General features: G+C 34.9%; 1 protein-coding gene across 11 annotated transcripts in view; it reads right to left on the bottom strand.

Annotated features, from left to right (window-relative positions):
• LOC138931806 (protein tramtrack, beta isoform-like) overlaps nucleotides 1–21,075 on the bottom strand; it is a 72,098-nt gene that overhangs the window by 28,471 nt on the left and 22,552 nt on the right. For 5 of the 11 annotated variants that reach the window (XM_070292997.1, XM_070293006.1, XM_070293032.1 and 2 more), the window contains exons 3-4: nucleotides 20,495–20,674; nucleotides 17,306–17,429 (exon numbers count right to left, since the gene is read on the bottom strand). In XM_070292997.1, coding sequence (XP_070149098.1) covers nucleotides 17,306–17,429; nucleotides 20,495–20,674 — 304 coding nt within the window. Of the gene's footprint in view, nucleotides 1–11,013; nucleotides 11,693–12,761; nucleotides 13,820–17,305; nucleotides 17,430–18,636; nucleotides 19,472–20,494; nucleotides 20,675–21,075 lie in introns of those variants that run through there. The other 6 variants (XM_070292962.1, XM_070292954.1, XM_070292945.1 and 3 more) reach the window with 3 other exon arrangements.

Here is a 21,075-nt window from a genome sequence, read left to right as displayed (position 1 = left end):
ATATAATAAAGCTTACGTTAAAAAATGATATGCGTTTCAGAGCATCATATCGCATAAAAGTATTTAAATTTATTTTTATGGAGAGAGAAAGAGAGAGAGAGAGAGAGAGAAAGAGAGAGAGGTTGATTGTGAATCGAAAGCGATTTACTCTTCGACGGACTCCTCGTGACAGAGAAATGACACTCGAGGTGCTCCATGATCTGGAAAAATGGAGTCCCTGAAAGTTCGCGTTCCCATTTGAACTGATCAATATTCGTTTTAACGCACCTCGCTTAGCGTACCCGGGATATCCGCCGACAATCATAATGGAAAGAAACATAGGATGTGACAAAACGCATATGTCGATGATAAAATTTATTTTCGATAGGATAACAATTTGATGAAGATTTAATTAGCCACTATTTTTTTAAATATATATTTGTATCGAATATTTTCTGAATTTTTCATGTTCCCTTCGCTAGAAAAATCTTTAATTTTATTATATCGCTTAAAAATCTCAGATTCTTCATATTTGAAAAAAATAAAATACAATTTAAACTTTGCTAAGAAAATATTTAATCCAGAGTTCTTGAAGAAATAATATATTGCTACTCTCCCTTTCTCTTGCATAAATTGTTATATAAGACACCCTATAGATGCCATTTATTCTTGTCAAGCAAGACCATCTGGGATTCCGGATAGACTAACTGAACTTTCGTAAGAGACTCCATTCCAGCGATATCCCAAGCATGATATCGCGTGTTTAACCCTTTGCAAACTGCCTTATTTTCACAATGGTTACCTGTCACGTGCCACTTTATTTTGCCGCGAAGTCAGCAATGCGAAGCAAAGCGCGTTTCAAAGTAAAAATACAAGAAATCACCGGAGGAAATAATTTTACAAGGAAACGCACGGCAATACTCGCACAAATATTACTCGCGCATTCAATAAATTTGCATGCGTTTTAAGAATCTTCTTGTGAAATTCAAATAAAAAAAATGTCAAAAAGATGATATGAAAAATGTTTTTATCCCACAGTTATTACCAAGATTATCTTCTCTATTATAATATTCTTTCTTTTTCTAAATATTCTCTACGTAGCTCTATATATTAATTATTTAGAAATTAATTATCGCACCATCGCGACAAAAGAACACTAAAATTTACATTCGCGTGTATTATATTTGCGCGAGTTACGGTATGTTTGGGCGTGTTTCTCCAACAATCCCGTATGTGCAAGCGTCACCTTATGCAAGTCTCGCGGAAATAGCGGGTGTCGCAAAGGATTAAATTGCTGTCTAGCTCCTCGAAGAGCCGATTGCCGTCGACGCTGCCGCGGTGTAACGTCATATCGATCGACTGCATTCACGCTAGCTTCCGTTCCCGATTAATGCGCGATTTAAATAATATTCGCGTGACGGTACGCGCGCGGGAACGGCGGAGAAAGAAGGTGAAAGGTCACCCGATCGCGTTTCCGATCGATGAGAGGACCAAAGAAGAATTCGCTAAAGAAAGAGAAGGGAGACAGAGGAGAGAGAGGAAAAAAAGCAGACAAGTTAAAAACTTTCATCGTTCCGTTCGATTTTCAATGAAACGCGATTGTCCGCTCCCCTTTCCGCGCTACTTTTTTATTTCCACTTTTCCGGGAGTTTCCATGACGAGTATGCGGAATGCAGTCGTGGATACGACGCCCCGTGGATCGACGCTGTAAAAAAGGCTATGTACACTGTCGCTTTTTATTATACATATACACAAAGTTGGGAGTGATAAATATATATATATATATATAAATGTGTGAGTACCTTTTCTCTCTTGTTAGTGGAGTAGCCTCGGTTAGATTCGGTTAGAACAGTATTTTTCAACCCTTTCTACATGATAGGAATGCCTTGAAACGCGCGAAAGATCGGCAAAATGTATCGCAAAGAGATTGCGCTTATCGGAAGTCACATACCAATAGCAGAAAGAGATTTGTGTAATAGATTTTTATATAATAAGATTAAAATTATAATTATAATAAGATTATTTATTATAATATTACTTGCTATATAAAATTTAATTATCCAGTTATTTTGATACTGATACGTCGGTTTATGAAAAATAAGATGCAAAAATGTAATCTTTGCTCCAAATAATTGTCAAATTCAAATTTTTTCTACATGATTCTGCTATCGATATATTTCTTCCGCAAAGTTATGATACATTCTGATAGTCCCTTTAATCTTGATAAAAAGCACGCAACATGACAAATATTTTACAGATTCGCGATATGTATGCGACGAGATTATTTATTCTGCACAAGATGAATTCCGCTGTTCTTAAATATCTTTCTCGAACACCTTGTGTTATTACTATTTGCTCGGGATTCGTTTTAATAAAGGAGGAAAGGTACATTCTAAAAGATTGTAAAAAGATAATCAAAACTTTTTCCCTCAGATTTGTCGCGAAAGATGTGTTTGTCATATGAAACGGAGGTTGAAAAACACCGGGTTAAAATACGTCTCTTGTGAAGAGCGAAGGGGATGTCAATTGCTATTACGATTACGTTCCACGATTCGCATAAATTTATTTAAGACTGATACGAGAGCGAATAAAAAAGAATAGATAGGAGAGGAAGAGTGAGCAAAGAAAAAGTATACATATATATAAAAGGGGAAGGGAGAAAAGATATAAGAGAAGATAAAGAAAAGAGGATTGAGAAAATGACGAAGGCAAAGCACCTATGTATGTCGGAAAACGATAAAATTCAAGTAAACGAGAATCTGCTCTTTTTGCCCAAAGAATGTAAAATATAGTTCTCTCTCTTTCTTTCGCATACGTTGCGACACGTGTTTCGTTAAGCGATCGAATAAAAAAAAAAAAAAAAACAAAAAAAAACGATTCTTTCGCCACGAGAATCACGAAGCATGCATCCTCTTTTTCTGTTTTCTGGCAGAACAAAGAATATCCAAAGAATAATCGAATTTGGATATCGTATCGCAAGAATATCAAATGCAGCGAGAAAGCATATATCCGCAGTCTATAGTGTAGGTTAGATTGAATAATCACTGTTTATTATATTTCACAAAATCTCTTCTTGGTACAAAAATATTACAATATTTCGTTTGGTAACTTGGTTACCATCATTTATACTCGCTTAAATCTTAATACTTGTTGCGCGCGCCAAAAAACACTTTTCCAACACTTTCTTTGAAAATGATTATTAAGTAGCGATAATTTCCAATAATTTGCAAACAAACAAAAAAAAAAAAAAGTTCCTATTGATATTAAACGTGAATGATTCAAAAAGCTAGAAAGCTTTTTGAATCTTCGAATCTTAAAATTTCATCACTTAACTTGAAAAGCTGAATATGTAAAGGCTCGAAAAGATGTCAAAATAATACTTTTTAATTTATCATGAATATGTGGTTAAATAACAAAGTAGCGCAAAATTTTGTTTGGCGCACGCACAGGAAAATCCTAATCTCTAGGTATACAAACGTTAGCTTTGTAAGCGAATAATTAAATTCTTATGATAATTATATTAATCTACGTTGGCGCATAGGCAGGCGTTTCTTATGGCACAATTTTTTATGAACGAGGAAAATGGGAAAGGATGAAGGCTCTCGGAATAAGCGCGATGGTCAACGTAATAAACCCTAACAGCATCGTTATCGAACGTACTTCCTTTTCTAAGCATGTCGAAGCGGAAAATGTGGAATCTAGCGTAGCGAAAAAAATTATTGATTCGGGAATTAATCTGTCGCAATGACTCGCAACATATGCAAACAATTTTCCAAATCGATACCTTATATTACACATTTATTATTTGCTATACGAATTCAATATTTGATATTTAATTTTTAATTTTCAATTTTTTTGTAAATCTTTTATGTTCAAGATCATCGAAGAAATTGAGAGATTCAAAGAACAAAAGATTTTTAAAAATCTAACGATAGATATCTCAAGTGCTTAGAATTATCTTATAAACAGAGACTTCGACGATCGAACGCGATCAGATAAAAGATCCATAGATTCCGTTATTCAACGTATCATGATATCTTCTGCTTTTAATATAACCAAAGTAACATGCATATGACCATCGATCCATCGGGAATTTATTTTTAATTAGAACTTATTGGACATTCATTTCTATTTAAACCACGAGAAATTCCGTGATATTTTCGCATGATCAATGTCGCAAGATCAAAGTAGCGAAAAATATTCAGCAAACTGAACATGCTATGCGCCGACAATGCGCAGTAAACGTGTCCATATGTAGTAGCGTGACATTACCGGTTATATTTTAGTTCTCGAGCAGAAGGAATCAATGTGCCGCCGACAATGTCAATATTTCTCCACGCGAAATAGGATTATTCCCTGTGCTGCAAAATTAACGTCCGGAAATGAAGTTCGATGGCGCAATCTTGATTCGACCATCGACGCGACAATCTTGATTCGCGAGAAGGACGTTGACTGATGATACTGAATGTAATATTTTGCCGACGTCATATTACGCGACACTATGTTTTTAAACCTAATATATATATATATATATATATATATATATATATATATATATATATATATATTGTATACGAGGTATTCGTGCAAGCTTATGTATGTAAAAAGAACGAATCGTCTCATTCTAGCATGTAAAAATCATGTATTTATAGATACATAAATAATGCTCTTTGGTGTGCTAATTAATCGAAAGTTTCGTGGCGCATCGATCGAAAATCGTTGCGGAAAAGGGAGGTACTGATCGCGGATGAATGATTAAATACACCGCGCCGAAAATAGCTCCTCGAGGTCATCGAAATAGCTTTAACCATAAATGTCGACATCGCGTTTTCAACGTGTGGCATCGATAACTCTTTGTACAAAGTATCGAGGAATATCAAACCACATTTCAAATCTACAGATTCTTTCAAATTTCTCGGTCCATTAACTGATTAGCCGTGAAATCAAACTCTGTTTCTCATCGAAATTTCCGCATTGTCCCTACGTTTATAGCGTGAATTCTCGATGCATGTTCCAGCATGCCGACACATAATCTAGTATTTCTTTTTTCGTACAATTTATATATGTAGAAGATATATAAAGATGCGTATGCCAGACGCGTGTCCATATTTCTAAAAGCATGTTTGATTTTCTGATCCTCTTTGACAACTCATTTCGCATTCTAATATTTTGCGTGCAAAGCATAAAAAATAAGAAACTTGAAGAACTGAATAGAGTTATGCACGCTATAAAATTTTATTTCTGCATTGATGTGTTTTAGCGAGAAATCGTTTAATATTTCAAAACTAGTTGTCAGAAAATTTTGAGAACAATGTGAAATAAAGTACGAATAAAAATGTTCAAAGCTTTCAATTCCTTACAAAAAATAATACAATCCTATATAATAAATAATCTCAAAATAAATAATAGGAAATTTAATTTAATAATTGAAATAAGAGAATAAAATACAAATTAAAAAATAAAAGAACCTAAATAATAAATAAATAAGTTAAAACATTAATTGCCAGATTGCTAGATTGATAGATAGATCCTAGTTTGGTAAAAAGGTTACATTACAACATTTCGCATCGCGCGAATGAGTTCCGCGTGCTTTTCAAAAGAAAGGATGCAAAAATATGGGAAACACGGATCGGAGAAGACGAACGGCAGCAACGTATTAGCGTAACTAGCAAGCGTCCGTTCGGTAGCGTGATTATTTCCGAGACTTCAAAACTGATCTTATCGGGGACGTAACGCGGACCCTTACAATCACCGGCGGGTGCTCGCATGATGATTTATATCGGAATCGCGAGGCACGAAGCGTATTCAAATACTCGACGGACGGTGGGCGTCGCACGGAAGTCGAGTCAGTCGGAAGTAGAAGTATTCCTGCAAAATTTGCCAAGACAGAGACGAATGGGGCGGATATGTGAAATCTACTCTTGGAAATTACGGGGGCCCGATATTGTTTGTACGAAGACGGGAGCCGTCTGTAAATGAAACGCCTCTTTTCTCGATTCTTCGAGCCGATATCGGGCAAAAGAGTCACAACTCTATCTTGCGTCGCGCATGGATCGAGAGCGATGAAGTAAGAGAGATTGAGAAGTGTTACTCTTACATGGGAGCGAGATTTATAAATAAGAGAGTCTCTAGAGTCACTCGAATCACTTGTCAAAGCGTTCCAAAACTTTGAGTGGGTGCTCTACGCGCGTTTCGTACCCTCTCGGAATGTATCTTTGTAGATAGGCCAGTTATATCTTCTTTTTTTCAATCTTCTCTTCGAGTTTATTCTAGTAAAAAAAAAAAAAAAAAAAAAAAAAAAGTATCCTTTGGTCCTTAAATGTCGAGTATATTTACTTTCAAATATAATTCAAATATGTATCTATAAATAATGCATGGTTGCAGTAGAAAAATCGAAAATGCGTCGTCGATTTTTCGATATTATTATTAAAATTTTCTTGATATTATAAAATTTCCTCGATTATCTAAAACTTTATAAATTTAGGATCGCGCCACCGCCCTTCATTCGCAAGATTCCTTGGACTCAAAGAGATTAAAGGGCGGAGGAGAACAACGCGATCCAGCTGCCAGCGCTTCCCTGCCTGACCACGGGACAACCCTCTTTCTCTCTAGTGAGACAGTACTAGCTGCAACGGAGATAGAGGAAACGAGATAAAGAACGGCAGAGAGAGCAGTGGTTCATGCGATGGATAAAGAGACAAAGAGAAAGAGGGAAAGGGGGATTGAGAGAAGGACACGGTATAACAGAGGGGATGCTCGAGAAGATTTATTATGCAGAGGAGAGCGAGTGAAACGGACGGACCCTTTCGGAGCTTAACACACTTTGTACCGGGCGTTGCACACGTAAGCTGTCTCTATTTTTCGGCCGGCAACGTGGATATACGCGCGAAGGGAATGTACGCGCGCTGGCGGTTTATATTTTGAATAATGCATCCGAATGCATGCCTTAGCCGAGCTTTCATCTCTTCCTCTTATTACTCGCACGGATAATAGAGTATATAAAATCACAAAAAAGAGTGATGCAAATTTAATTTTAATCAACGCTGGAGAAATTTTTTGTTAAAAGGTTTCTTTCACGAACTAGATATCTAGATGATTAATCGCGAATTAAAAGAATGTAAAAAATATTTAGACGCGTAGAGCTTGAAAATTGCTCGTGTTAACAACGCCCAATCATTTTACGGATGAAAACCCGATATTCTCTCATATACCGACATCGATCACCGCGCCTACCGCTGTGCCAGAAAGAGCCGTTAGGAAGGAGGGATGCAGGAAGGGTAGCAACGAGGAGACGCAACGGCGGCCATAGAGGACGACGAGGGAAGGGAGCAAGAAGGATAGAACAGAGTGTATTTCCCACCCTCCATTGTGTGCGCGCTTCCTCCTGGTACATTCGACTAAACTGCATATATGCCGAGGAGTGCAGCCGCGTGATCTATGTACGTGGATTCAACAGCGGTCCATACGATACGGGGATAGTACAGGATTTCGCGTCTCCCTCAGAGAATGACGGTCATATGGTTGACAAGGGGAACGATACTTTTTCCCTCTTTCATTTTTTATTTTCTCTTGAATCATATACCGAACTAAATTCACACGTAAAGAAGTACTTACTGTTACATCGCGTGACGTCGAACGTTTCTGTCGAATGAGGAATTTTTCCTAAATCCCGAGTAGCGATACTCAAAATCGAGCTGAAGAATCGCGATTTCTTCATGGGAATAATATACCGATCGCGTAATAATTCTCCTCATTCCACATGAAACGATTATTTAATTTAAAAGATATCCCGCGAGAATGCCGGAGCAATCGCCGATCCTTAGAGATCGAAGAATCTATCATATATATTATAATATTTAAATTCTGTATTTTTTCTCTTCTGTAATCTCACAAAGCTAAATTTCCTCCATAAATATATAATCATTCATAATTTAATTATTTGATGAAATCAATTGTACGTATCGTGTCGCGTGAATTTCAAGAAGCGACGAAATTCCGTCGCGCAAACTTTCCCGATGCGGTTGATTTCCGGAGTACTACTCGTAAAGCCGAAACGTTGAAAGTTCATTTCGAGTATTCCTGTCAGTAGATATAGCTATACAGAGCGCTTTACCCAGGTCTGTGCAATACGTGCTCTGTCTGTTCGAAGACAATACCGCAGCGTTCCCCGAACATGTAACCACTCAAGACATAAGGAGGGTTGATTGGACTACTCGGAAACAGCGATAACAAGGACATCACGATGTATGCAAAGAGAACAACACTTCCTATATCCAATCGAGCATTCAATTCATACTGGCAAAATGTAAAGTCCACTTTGAATATTTAACAATAGTCACGTATGATTTAAAAAAATATTATTTAACGAATTTTTGCTAAAAATTGCTGAAATTAAATACACAAATATATAAATATAAAATGAAATTATAAAAAAATTTTTAAGTCGTTCTATAAAGCTGTCTAAAGTAGATCGTCGATACGATTCGAACGTACTAAGGCTTCTACGACGGTTAAGTGGTTAATGGCTTGGCGCGATCCGTCGAATTTCGCGAGATCACGTTAGACCAAGTTTCTGCTACTTCAAGGGATGAGCTATCAAGGACGTATCTGCGGAAGCCTCCGACTTCTCCTCCACTCGACTAAGCCAACCGCCGAGTTTAAAGTAAGCAGGTACGAACGCGAAAGAGAGACGAAAGCCTCTCGTCGCGAGAAACGAAACTCTTTGCGGCTGGGGATACTACTCGAGGTGCATCTCTACCCGGTGATCCTCTTATTGAGGACACTCTCTCCCATCCTCGTTTTCAAACCACTGTCATATCCGTGCGACCGCGACCGTGAGGCGCGTTCGTGTAATAAGGGCGAGAAGATATGCCGGTAAGGAGCTTATCGACATCGGAAAAGGACCTCGCGACTTCATGGACGAGTATCGCGCTCACACCCGTACACGAGAATATCAAACAACCAATGCATCTCGAGAGCAAAGAAAATCTGTAATACGCCGTTTCGTCGGCGGAGCCGCTTTGTTCGAGAATCGATAGATGTCGGGAATAAGTATCGGTGAAGAGAATAAGTATCGAGTAAAGGAGGTTCCGAGATAGTGATTTTAGAGACGACAGTAGAATCAAGAGGTGATAGAGAGAAAAGCGAAAAGAGCGGAAGCAAAAAGAAAAGGAGAAGGTTGACGCGAAAAAGAAAACAAGCAGATCACGAAAACAAAACTGATAAAAAGATCTCGCAGGTCATACAACCTATAATGTTAAGATTACGAATCTGTTAAGAAAATATGCTATGCTTTGCAATGATCCAATAATATTCTGTGACATTTTAATTAACGAAGAGAAATTTCTTGAGCATATGATTTATAAGATAGAGTATTATGATTACTTAAATATATTTTACGAAATAGAAATATAGAATATTTTACGATATAGAAATATCTGAAGAATATAAAAAATCTTTAATGTTTAAACGCGAAATAACGCTGAGAGTTAATAAGATCTTCCAAAGACAAAAGTTCTCCTAATTTTTAAGTTTCTAGATATGCGCATCCAGGCAAACAGAGATCAAATTTATAAATTTGTATTTATAAAGTATATGATTCAATTCGATGAACAATAAAGAACATTGAAACGGATCGATAGAATCGAGAATAGAAGACAGCACGCTGCGAGAACAATTAGGGTAATGAAGGGCGCACGCTGTATAATTAGATGCAGCAATGGATCAATGGACCGAGCTATTGTAGGGAGATGAAAAACGTTGTTGGCTTTTTATTGCTCGATAGAAAGAGAGAAAGAGAGCCCTTTGACTATGGCTGCGGCAGGAAAAGTCTCGCGCGATACTAATTTCCTTCTGGATTCTGCTCGGTTCACTAATGCAGGGACACTATTCGACTACATTGCCTAGAGAGATGAACGCATGATTTTCTGCAGTTAAAGGTCGCAAAGTTATGACACCGAAGTGCCTCTCCGTAACCCGACAACGTTCCTCACGTCTCGCGCGCGCGAGAGAGAGAGAAAGGTATATATATATATATATAATGTAGAAGGCTTCGTTACGAGCTGCATGTCACGGCCAACTCGCGACGTTAATATTACCGGATCCGAATTGTCGCCCGGGCTACGTGTTCTCCTTGTTAGAGATGAAGTTGAGAGATTCAAGAATCCGTGCCGTCCGTAAATCCCGTGCTCGAGGATACCAAATTCCGCGTACGAATGCCTGAGAGTCTCGCAGTGAAAATACCACGTCACTGCATGGCAAATATGCGCAGGTTTTTAATATTTATAGGTCATTTCTAAAGAGACAATCTCTTGATATATTCTTCCCCCCCCCCCCACTCTCTCTCTCTCTCTCTCTCTCTCTCGATATCAAATGACCGCATCATATGATTCGCCAACCGCAAAACGTGATTTAAAAAATAATATTGAACGCTCGATATACAGATCGCCTGTCATTATTATTTGGCAGACACTATGATTTCCAATCCGTTTGATTCTCAAGAGCAATATCGTTCATGTGTCCCGTTGTGCTCTGGACTAGCGCTTGTTTGTCGTTAGTCAGACTGCCAGAATAGAAAAAGAGTCGATACATGTGTCATTGACAGAGCTATGTGGTTCCAAACTCTTGCAATTTTTACTACCGTACGGCGCAATCGATCTTGGACTTAACGTGCAGTTTTATCTCACAGAAAATATTCACGGCTTATTCTTTTCGAGAAAGATAAAAAAATCAAGTATCTGTTGAAGTAAAAGTGCAAAGATTTCTGAGTTAAAAAAATTTGAAAATTAAAATATCTTAAAATTTTTAACTTAAAGCAGATTAAATTCTCTTGTATTAATGATTTTTGAATTTGAATTTGCATATTAAAATATATTGTAATAGAGCTTATAATCAAGCTACTGTAAAAATTGTAAAAATGAAATAAATGGTAAACGAAAAATAAATAATATTTTCATAAAAGGTAAAAATAAAAATAAGAGAATTATACGATTCTCTCTCTTTAGACACACAAATAATATTTTGTGATCACTATCCATAATCAAAGCAATCCATTAAATTCCTGAGTCTTGTGTATCTATTTTTTGCTAATTCCGAAAATCGTAACGCTTCCGGAACACATCCGCTTGGCGAAACGAGACAATGCTCGTTGTTGCGTAACGTATGTAAGTGTAGAAAGAGGACAAACGTACGAGACTGCATATTCCCATGAAACCGCGATGTCTCTTTGTACGGACAGAGAGCAAAAGTTCGCCGTCGCCAGTTGTACAAGAACGTTTCGAAAAATCGCTAAAATACCGAGGAATTCTAGAAAGCTACGACGAGAAGAGCGAACTTCAATAGCTGGGAAGAAAAATTAAATGTAGCAATTATTGAAAGAGCAAAGTACACAAGCTTATTACTTATTACACTTAATCCCGTAGAATTCTGTGTACAACTTCAACTAATCCTACATAATGTTCTTTTCATGATTTAAAATAAGACCAAGATTCTCGATTTACGAGATATAACAGCGAGCTTAAATAATCGTGTTTAAATAATAAGGAATCTGAAAAGACAAGAAATTAAAGATTACATTAAACGTATGCGCGAGAATATCTCCAACATATGTTTGCCAGCACGATCGCATACTTTCCAAAAAACTTCGACATATTTGCTTGATCTACGTTCGCTATTGGCGCGAATTCAATGGTTCGAAGAGCTAAAAGTGTCGCATCTGCAAATAGAGAAAGAACGTAGGTAGATAAAAAAAAAATTGGCTCGACGCCATTCCTTTACAAAGTCGCATCGAACGATACGAAGACGACGAAAAAAGGGCGCGTGTGTTACATAACGATGTACGAAGGGCTACGGACGTATGACCATGCACTGTTTAAAAGAGAGGTATCGCATTCGCTTACTATAATTACTATTCATCATATTTATCGTAATTGATTTTATCCTTGTACTTAAACGAAAGGCACCACGTAAGTGAGTTTACAAGTAAGAAGCCTTTTTCCTTCTCATAACAGCCTATGGGCCTGCGGGACTAGTTTCATCATGACTATTTTTGAGCCACGAAGGCTCATACAGAAATCAGTCTTCGACGTGATTCACAACCTACGTCATATTAATATAATATATATGTAAAAATATTTATATATATGTATGTTATATATATTATATTATATATATTACGTGCACGCGTCGAAAAATGCATCATATCTTTTTTGCGCGAGGTTAATTCGAGCATTAAAAATCACGTTCCATAATTTATTATTATTGTTATACTCATCATTTATATATATATATATATATATATATATATATATATATATATATCATCATAAACGTATATAATACATATGTATATATATATATACATATATTATATATATAAAATGATTTTATAACACTAAATACATGTTCGCATTTTCTATCGAGCGAATAAATTTTACCAAAAGATCGCTGAGAATAATTAAAATAATGCAAATTTTTCAAGACGTGTACACAAGATATTTAATATTGTTAAATAATATTTTTTGCCGCGCCTACAAACGATATAGCCAAAGATATTGGAATCCAAAAATACGAACGTCCGAGGACGTAGAGATCGCGAATCCTCGGAATCAGAACAATTCGAGGATCCGAGGAAGTGAAAAGGACGATTACGAGATTAGGGAATGGCCTCGTAATCTTGGAGGAACGTTACTCATCTTCCGTATTCCGGAACGATACGCGATATCAGACGATCAGCGGGAGGTAGAATACGAATAAAGTTTTGTACTCGAAATTACTTTCAGTGAGATCTCCGGCCATTGATTCTACAAATACTCCATTACAGCTAAGGGAGCTCTAGTTCTCTTGAGCAAGAACGGAGATCCCATGTCCCTTATTATTTAGACTTAAATACTTAGGAGCTATAAACGCACAAGAATAAATAGATTTAACTTTAGTTTAAATGTAATAGTACTTTAAATAAGAAAAAAAAAAAAAAAAAAACCGCTAGCGCGCATAACGACACATCGTTCTATATAGTCGTCACGTATACAGCTGTGCGACGAGGTCAACACTTCGTATGACACTTCGTTGATCGTAGCAATTATTACTAATTACATGTGAAACATGAAACACGGGCAAAAAGTTGCATGTGTGCCGGTTTCAAACCAACTCTCTAACGTGTGCACGCGGATCTGTAAACTTATATTACGATAGGAAAATAAATTATATAAGAATAATACATATGCATTATAGGAGGTCTTTTTAAAAGTCGAAGGGTCCAAGCATCCAAAGTTTTGAAAATCCAAGGACGAATGAAACCTACGATACAGTCTCGCGTCAAATGTCAGCAAACAACAAGAGAGGGCGAGTATTTGTCTATATGCGATAGTTTAAGGCGTTCTAGTTGAGAGAATATCGTAAATTATTATATCTCAATAACGCCTGGATCAATTAAATCGTATTAGTCTTAATTCAAAGATTCACGCAATCCGTGGTTAGTATACTTTGCACGTGTACGCACTTGCTGTTATCATGCAACGCAAGAATTACTAAGTCAAGTAACTCGATTCGGATTTGGCTAAGAAATGTTTATGCTCCATACGCATAAACGGCGATATCAAGGAGCCCTCTCGTATTCCGTGTTTCAGCTTAATATGCCTTTTCAAATTGTCAGACCTGGTCAACGATATCATACAAATTTGACATACGTGTTTGTCGGGATTGTGCGATTTCATGTGCTTTTTAATGTTGGCTACGCTCTTGCCGCAAACCTTGCAGCATTCCATACCGATCTGCGAGTGCTCTAACTTATTGTGATTGTCTTTACTTATATCCTTTTCTTTTTTCAAAGTCCTTGTCGTTCCTGGAATACAAGGTCCCGTTTCAATGAATTCATCATCATAATCCACCGACAATGCCAACTGTGTCTACTATTATCATCCCAAGATAAGAATGGTCGATTCGACGTTACCACACTTAATCATTTCCTTTTTCTTGCGCAATGTTATCTGCGATAATATCTCTTGGATAAAAAAAAAAATCATCGCGCCTAATTAGTCTAATAAAAAAAATCTATAAAAGCACAATTACGAAATAAAGATTCAAAATAAATATTATTTTGTTATTGTAATATAATATTCGAAGATATCACTTCAAAATATTTTTTTTTTAAATTAAAATTTTTTTGCATGAAGTAAGTTATTATTTTATTAACGGCTGTTTTTCAAAAAAGCCAAATATTTATGTATTAATAAAATTCTTGCAAAATTAAAATTTTTGCATAAAGTTAAATAATAGTTTAAGTATTAGCTTTATATAACTGTATTATTATATTTTATAAGATTGAAATTTATATTTTTCGATCTATTTAATGAATTTATTTTTCATAACGTATTTCGATATAATTCTGATATCGTTCTTCGAAATATTTAAATATCTTAAATACGAAAGATCGCCATTGCGAAAAAAGGCATTTCGGATGATAACGTTAAATGGAGCACCCTGTATACTTCCCATAAGTCACACTCTACGTCAAATAGTTGCAGAGAAAAAAAAATTTTTCTCTATCACGTTCAAAGTCAACGAGAATATCATAACGAACACCACACTCGTATTTATACAGGGTAATGTACATAAATGGAATTGCTTGATTTCCTCTCTTGTTTTTATAATCGCTAAAAACATATTAATGTATATATGAAAAAATTACAAAGAAGAAATAACGTAGACATAATAGAAAAACAAGAATCACAGATTCAAGGACATAACGATTCGAAGAAAAAGAATTCAAACTTTCCTATGTTTATCGAAACAAGACGGAGAATCAGCCAATTCCATCAAGGACTTCACCCTGTGCTCTTTCTCATCTATAATTACCTACTCGTAGCAAATGTCAATACCAATGTAAAAAGCGCAATTCTACTGTCATCTCATCGCGTTCCAAGAGACTAAAGATACTGTCACAATACGTAGGAGAAAAAGAAGGAAGGAAAGAGACGTCAAATCAACAAAAAGAAAATCGAATAGAAAATAAATTTTCAATAAAGATCTCAGTAAGGAGAGAAATTCACCAATGTTTGCATGACAAATTCCGTCTACGGAAATCGCGATATGAACTATAGACTTTGTCCTCCCCCTGGTTCTCAAATACCGCTTATACATAAATTGATTCGTCAAAGATCAAACGCGTGCAACCCGCGACTATTGGCAACTATAATGTATCTCGTGCAACATTTTAACTAACTAGTTATAATATAAATATGCAATCGCGCAAGAGGAATATATTGAGCGACTGTCAACAACTAACTACGACGATGATGATGATGACGACGACGACGACGACGATGATGAGATCGCCACGAGGTCGAGGATGCGAAATATGAACGGAGAATAGAGTTAGCAACAAAATCAATTTAATGAGCGGTCTAATCGCATATACTTCTTGGCTTCGAAAATAATCGTTAGGAGGAAAAATGATAGGGTTACGAGTTTTCCTGCAACTGCTTCTGCTGCTGCTGGCGACTATTATTAATGCATCGACGATGCGCAGTGGATAAGAATCGTGTGACTATAAATAAGCGTGATGTATTAATGCGGACAAACGATAGAAGATATCTCGTTAAAAATGTTTTATCTTTCTTAAATCCCTACCTATATATTCTTTCTAGATATACAAAAATATATGCAAAAACTCAAATCTTTGAATTTTTCAATTCTAGAATCGATGGAGATTTTTAAATTGAAAAAATCTGCAAGATTTAAGTTTTCTAAAGTAAAACATTTTACCATCTCTATATATAATTTTAGGATAGAGACTTTGGGATTATAAGATCCTCGGATCCTTCGTTCTTGAATAATCGCGTTAGCCTCCATATTCATCTCGTGGTATCAAACAATGTGGGAAACGTCTTATGTAATGAGTTTTTTTTTCCCGCGACCAGCAACTTTATTAATGCAAACGACGGATTGCGCAACCAAATGCGCCAACTGCACATTTTGTTGCTAATATTCTCGTTCACTCGTGTAGATCGAAACTAACAGCGCAAGAGAGACGTGAGAATATAAGATCAAGATCGCTAGGCACGGTGACGCAAGATACGGCAAAGGGTATATAAGAGATAGAAAAAAAAAAATACAGCATAAAGACATGCACAGAGAGTCCCGTCATGAAAATTGCATATGTGCGTATATCTGCATTCGCATGTGCACATAATATACGCATATATGGCGTATATATGTCCATTTGTAACATGTGTGTGTGTGTGTGTGTGTGTGTGTACGCATACATACTATACACACATATATATGACATATATATATATCTATGTATACGTTATCTCGCACACACGATGCATATTTACGCGCATTCGCGCAAATGGAGTTCGTTAATGTGACATCACGCATACACACGCACGCGCGCTCGTGCACGTGTAAGAACAATTAGATGAACTCAAATCGCACCCACACACCATCGCAATCTTAAACACAACAAAAAAAGAAAAAAAAAAGAAAAAAAAGAGAGAGAAAAAAAGATAGAAGTACAGTCCATTTGCTGATACCATGTCCCAAACCAACGAGAGTTTTTGTTATATGTTTTCTGTATATATTAACACACGTAATTAAAAACTACCACAATGACGAATGTAGCAAATGCACGATACCATCACCACAACACCAAGGGTTCATGTAATATACATATGTAGTTAAAAATATATATATGTATATACACACAGACGGTGCATATTTGTGTCAATATGTATGAATATATATAAATATATGTATACACATACACGTATACATATACATGTACATATATATTGTATATATATACATATATAGTGATCTTTCACTTTCTAAAATCACACTTAAAATTCACTACACTTGCCAGATTTGGAAATAGAGGGATGCTCGCTTCGTACGAGACCTACGTACTCGACTCGTGTCAAATTCTTGCAAAACGTGCATGCAGATCTCCCTCGATTTCTTAGATGTAACATATTTCCTATGTATCAACTGACAAAGAGATCCTTCTTTTCACCCGTGAGATATCAAACGTCCAAGAGACGCGAGATCAGACCTTGACGAGATTGTCGTGAATTAAACGCGATACTTATAGCAAATCGTGAAATAATACATTGATGAATCTTTTATCGCAATTATGGTCTGCAAGCGTAATATTCAATCATGTTCGATTGTTAAAGTGTAAGATAATATCGAATATCATCTTCACATAACATACGAGTTACTCGCAAATAAGAACGGTATAAAGTGCGAAACGCAAAAAACAAGGAAATATGTTAAATCTAAATGAAATTTTGGTCGTAAAGTTGAAAATATGTTCAAATCTTACCATCAAGTCCGTCGAGCATTTCCGGGGGATTATGGTGCTCGGATGATTCGATCCCCTGAATACCATCACTGAGCGCTCCTGCAGTGGCCCCTCCATCTTCTCCCATCAGTCCAACTGGATGACCCTGCACACAAAACAATTACATATTTATAAATAAGCATTTGACAATAATGTAAAATTGATTTGATTAACGTTTTATGAATATTACTCATATATGGATAGTAGTATGTGATGTGCTTTACTTAAATAATATTTATTTCTTAATAACTTTTTTATATACCTTTTTTTAAATAACAATAAATAACAAAGAATAAATGTTTCGCGATAAAATTTTTAATATGTGTAGCTAGATTTAAATGTAAAATAATATAATGTTTAATTAGAGAAAATTAAATATATTCTAATTAATATAATGTGACAATAAGTAATTTTTCTACTAGGCCGTTTTTTATTTCAAATTATATTCAAAAATATAAGAATTCATCAAAACAACATCGTCTCAAAAATATTTGTCTTAGTATCCTTTTTTCTCGTATATCGAAATTTTTTTTATATGTTATATATTTTATAATTATATTTTATAATTTTTTTATATGTTATATATTTTAAAATACATAGTTATATAACAATGTGTATTTTTTTTAAATACCAACATTTTTCTATAGTTTTCTCAGTCATCTCAAAAATACTGCCTTACCTTATTGTAAAAATAAACATATTTAACATATAAGATGGATTATATATTTTACTCATTCATCTATTAAAATTACATGATTTTCGAGACTATAGAAATTTTACAAATCATTTTATACACTATTTAAATGTTTTATATAATTGTATATAACTTATACAATTATTATATAAATTATATGTTTATATCAATCGCAAGTAATATACATATATCATATGTTCTTTAGGAAATAAAAATATTAATAAATCAGCTTTATTATGTATATATAATTTGCATTTTCTACATAATAAAGTAGTATATATTACACAATAGTGCTTTTTTATTGTTTCAACTTTACATATAACAATAACTTTAACATCAATAAAATCATTTGATGAAAAATATGTAAAACTTCTACAAAATAATATTCAAGAAAATGTGAATGCACTTGCTGATAATAAAAGCATGATAGATGGAATAAAATTCAAGAATCACAAAATTTAGAATTAAAATATAAGAATCGAAAAAAAGAATTTCAAAAAAAAAAAAAAAAAAAAAAAGGATTTGGATATATCGAAGAGATGGAATAGCCAAATAACAATACGGTTGTAACACACTCTGTTACAAATTCGTTATTACGATTTTTGATTACAAGTTTGGTTAAGTTTTAAAACGGCATAATAAGAGACAAGAATTTAGTTAAAATTTTGTACAAATGTAGTATATATGTATTGTGAATATTGTATTTATAAATATTGATTCTTTTTAAATTAATTGAGCGAAATCTGATTATAAGGTAGATAGGCACAAGTAGAATACGATAATAAGTATCGAGGTTAGCACGTTTTTGTCGCGTAAGCGTAATTTTTTCTTGCCTCGCTTTCTTTAATCACGCATAGATTATGTGCTTTGCACTTATCATGATGGTTCACAATCTCGAGTCTAAAATTGCCGTTTCCCGCTGCGAATGAAGTGCGAATTTCTGGTATAGATTCGCTCCACTTTCTACAGTATTTGCAAAACATAAGATTCGATCGTTCGTCGTACTGCAACCAGGAATATGTTTCTAACCATGCGGGTTTAAATCTACTGGTCTTTCTACCTTGCGGAATAGAACGTTGCAAGCTCGCGCACGATGTTGATTGAGTTACGGACATTTCCGGTTCCTGATTTATTTGTAGCGATCTATGTATATCACTATCAGTTTTAATATTCGGACTATATTGAGATAAGGAATAAGATTGCGTTGGATAAATGTTATTGTTTTTATACGAATGGTGCGAGTTTACAAGTACGGTTTGACTTAGTTTATAGGAATTTCCAGAAAATTCAGATGCAGTTCCTGACATATTGACACAGAAAGAACCTCCAGCCATGATGGCACTTTCGCGAGAAACTTGCACCACAGCCGAATCTGGATGATTTGGAGTCATGTTCTGTATATCCATAGTTTCGTCACTCTTCCCATCTCTCTGAACTTCCCACTCCATACCAGTCTGTCAACAGAGAAGGAAAGGATATGTGCTTAATCAACACATCTCGACCGATTGATCTCTTTTAGCAGAAAAGCCAATTCTGTAATCTTTAATTAGAAAATCCCTTCCTTCCCATGTCTGTTTTGACTGAGTAGTTGTAGGATGACGGTAAGTAATCGTCATCAATTGTGGGAACAGTAACGAAACTCTGCCATAAGGAAAATTATCTCCACAATATATTACGAGAACTTTGCAACTCATTCACGAATGTGCAAAGCGTTTTAAGCGAGAAGAAGCATATAGCATCTTCGAAAAAAACTACGGGTAAAATAAAAACTTAACGGATACATAGGATCAAGATTACATGCTGGAATAATATGTACCAAAATGCCTTGTTACACAAACACCTCACACCATAGAATGTTCAAGCAATTTATATGTGCATTTTTATGAAAACGTTATTGTGTATATAAATCGATATATCGCTCTTTAAAAATAAAAAAGTAATTTTTAAAAAATTATGTCATATAATATTATAGAAATAATACATCAAATATAAATGTGCATATATAATGTGCGTACATTTTTTTTTTATTACTATTTTAGAATTATAGATATGATAAAATGTTAAATAAGAAAAATAGTTTTTTAATTCACATAGTCTTGTAAAATCAGATAAAAAAGCAAAAGAGCATAAATACATTCCTTATCTTTTTTATCTTTTACATCATCATGATAAACAATCTATCAGGAAATAATATATTTCCTTCAAATGCATAAACAATAATTGTAAATAATTTTTGAAATATTTATAATCACTTTACATCAATAAAATAAAAAGTAAATACACATATATTGTTATATACAATGACATGCAAACCATGAAAAATTTTAAATTTTTGGAGTTATTATTTTATATTATCAAATATGTATATATTTGCTGGAAGGTTAATACACTTGTTTAAAACTACATAGATGCAAGATATGTAAAAAGGAATAACTAAAATGAAAACGTGAAATGCATAAACATAAAAGATTACTTACAGGGAGGGAAATATTGTCATGGAAGTCCGGTAAGTGATGATCCACCTCTTGTTTTATAGAAGCCTGTGGTTGTGAAGCAGGGGACATGGGTCGACCACCATCTTCCATCTCAACTCCTAGGGCGTTATTTAACTTTGGAATTACAGGAGGACTTGATTTGTAACTACACTGCGACGATGTCTGAAAACAAACAATTACAAATTTTCTCAATTTATTCTAAATGCTATATCTCTCATTCCAACAAAAAAATCTGATAAAAAAAAATTTTTCTTAAAAAAAGAACAAACTCATAAATTATGTTGACTAAAAAGAATAAATAGATTTATTATAATAGAGACAAGTTTTTGTTAAACAACATCTAGAAATATTATCGCATTATATATTTGTAGTTAAATTATGCCTGATATTTTGGAGCACATAAATTATATCTCATCTTGAACATAAAATTTTTATACCAAAATATATAGGAACACCTTATGGTAATATCTGTCTCATGAATAATACAACAGATATTAGCTTTCGGCCTAAACTCTCCAAGGCTACAAGTAAAGTTATTTGGAAAGCTGTGCAATCACACACAC

This window comes from Polyergus mexicanus, unplaced genomic scaffold (genome assembly GCF_030449975.1).
Source record: "Polyergus mexicanus isolate NDT 795.1 unplaced genomic scaffold, iyPolMexi1.0 SCAF_1, whole genome shotgun sequence".
NCBI lineage: Eukaryota > Metazoa > Arthropoda > Insecta > Hymenoptera > Formicidae > Polyergus > Polyergus mexicanus.
Note: the sequence above shows the minus strand (reverse complement) of the source record. Positions and strands in the feature narration are given on the sequence as shown.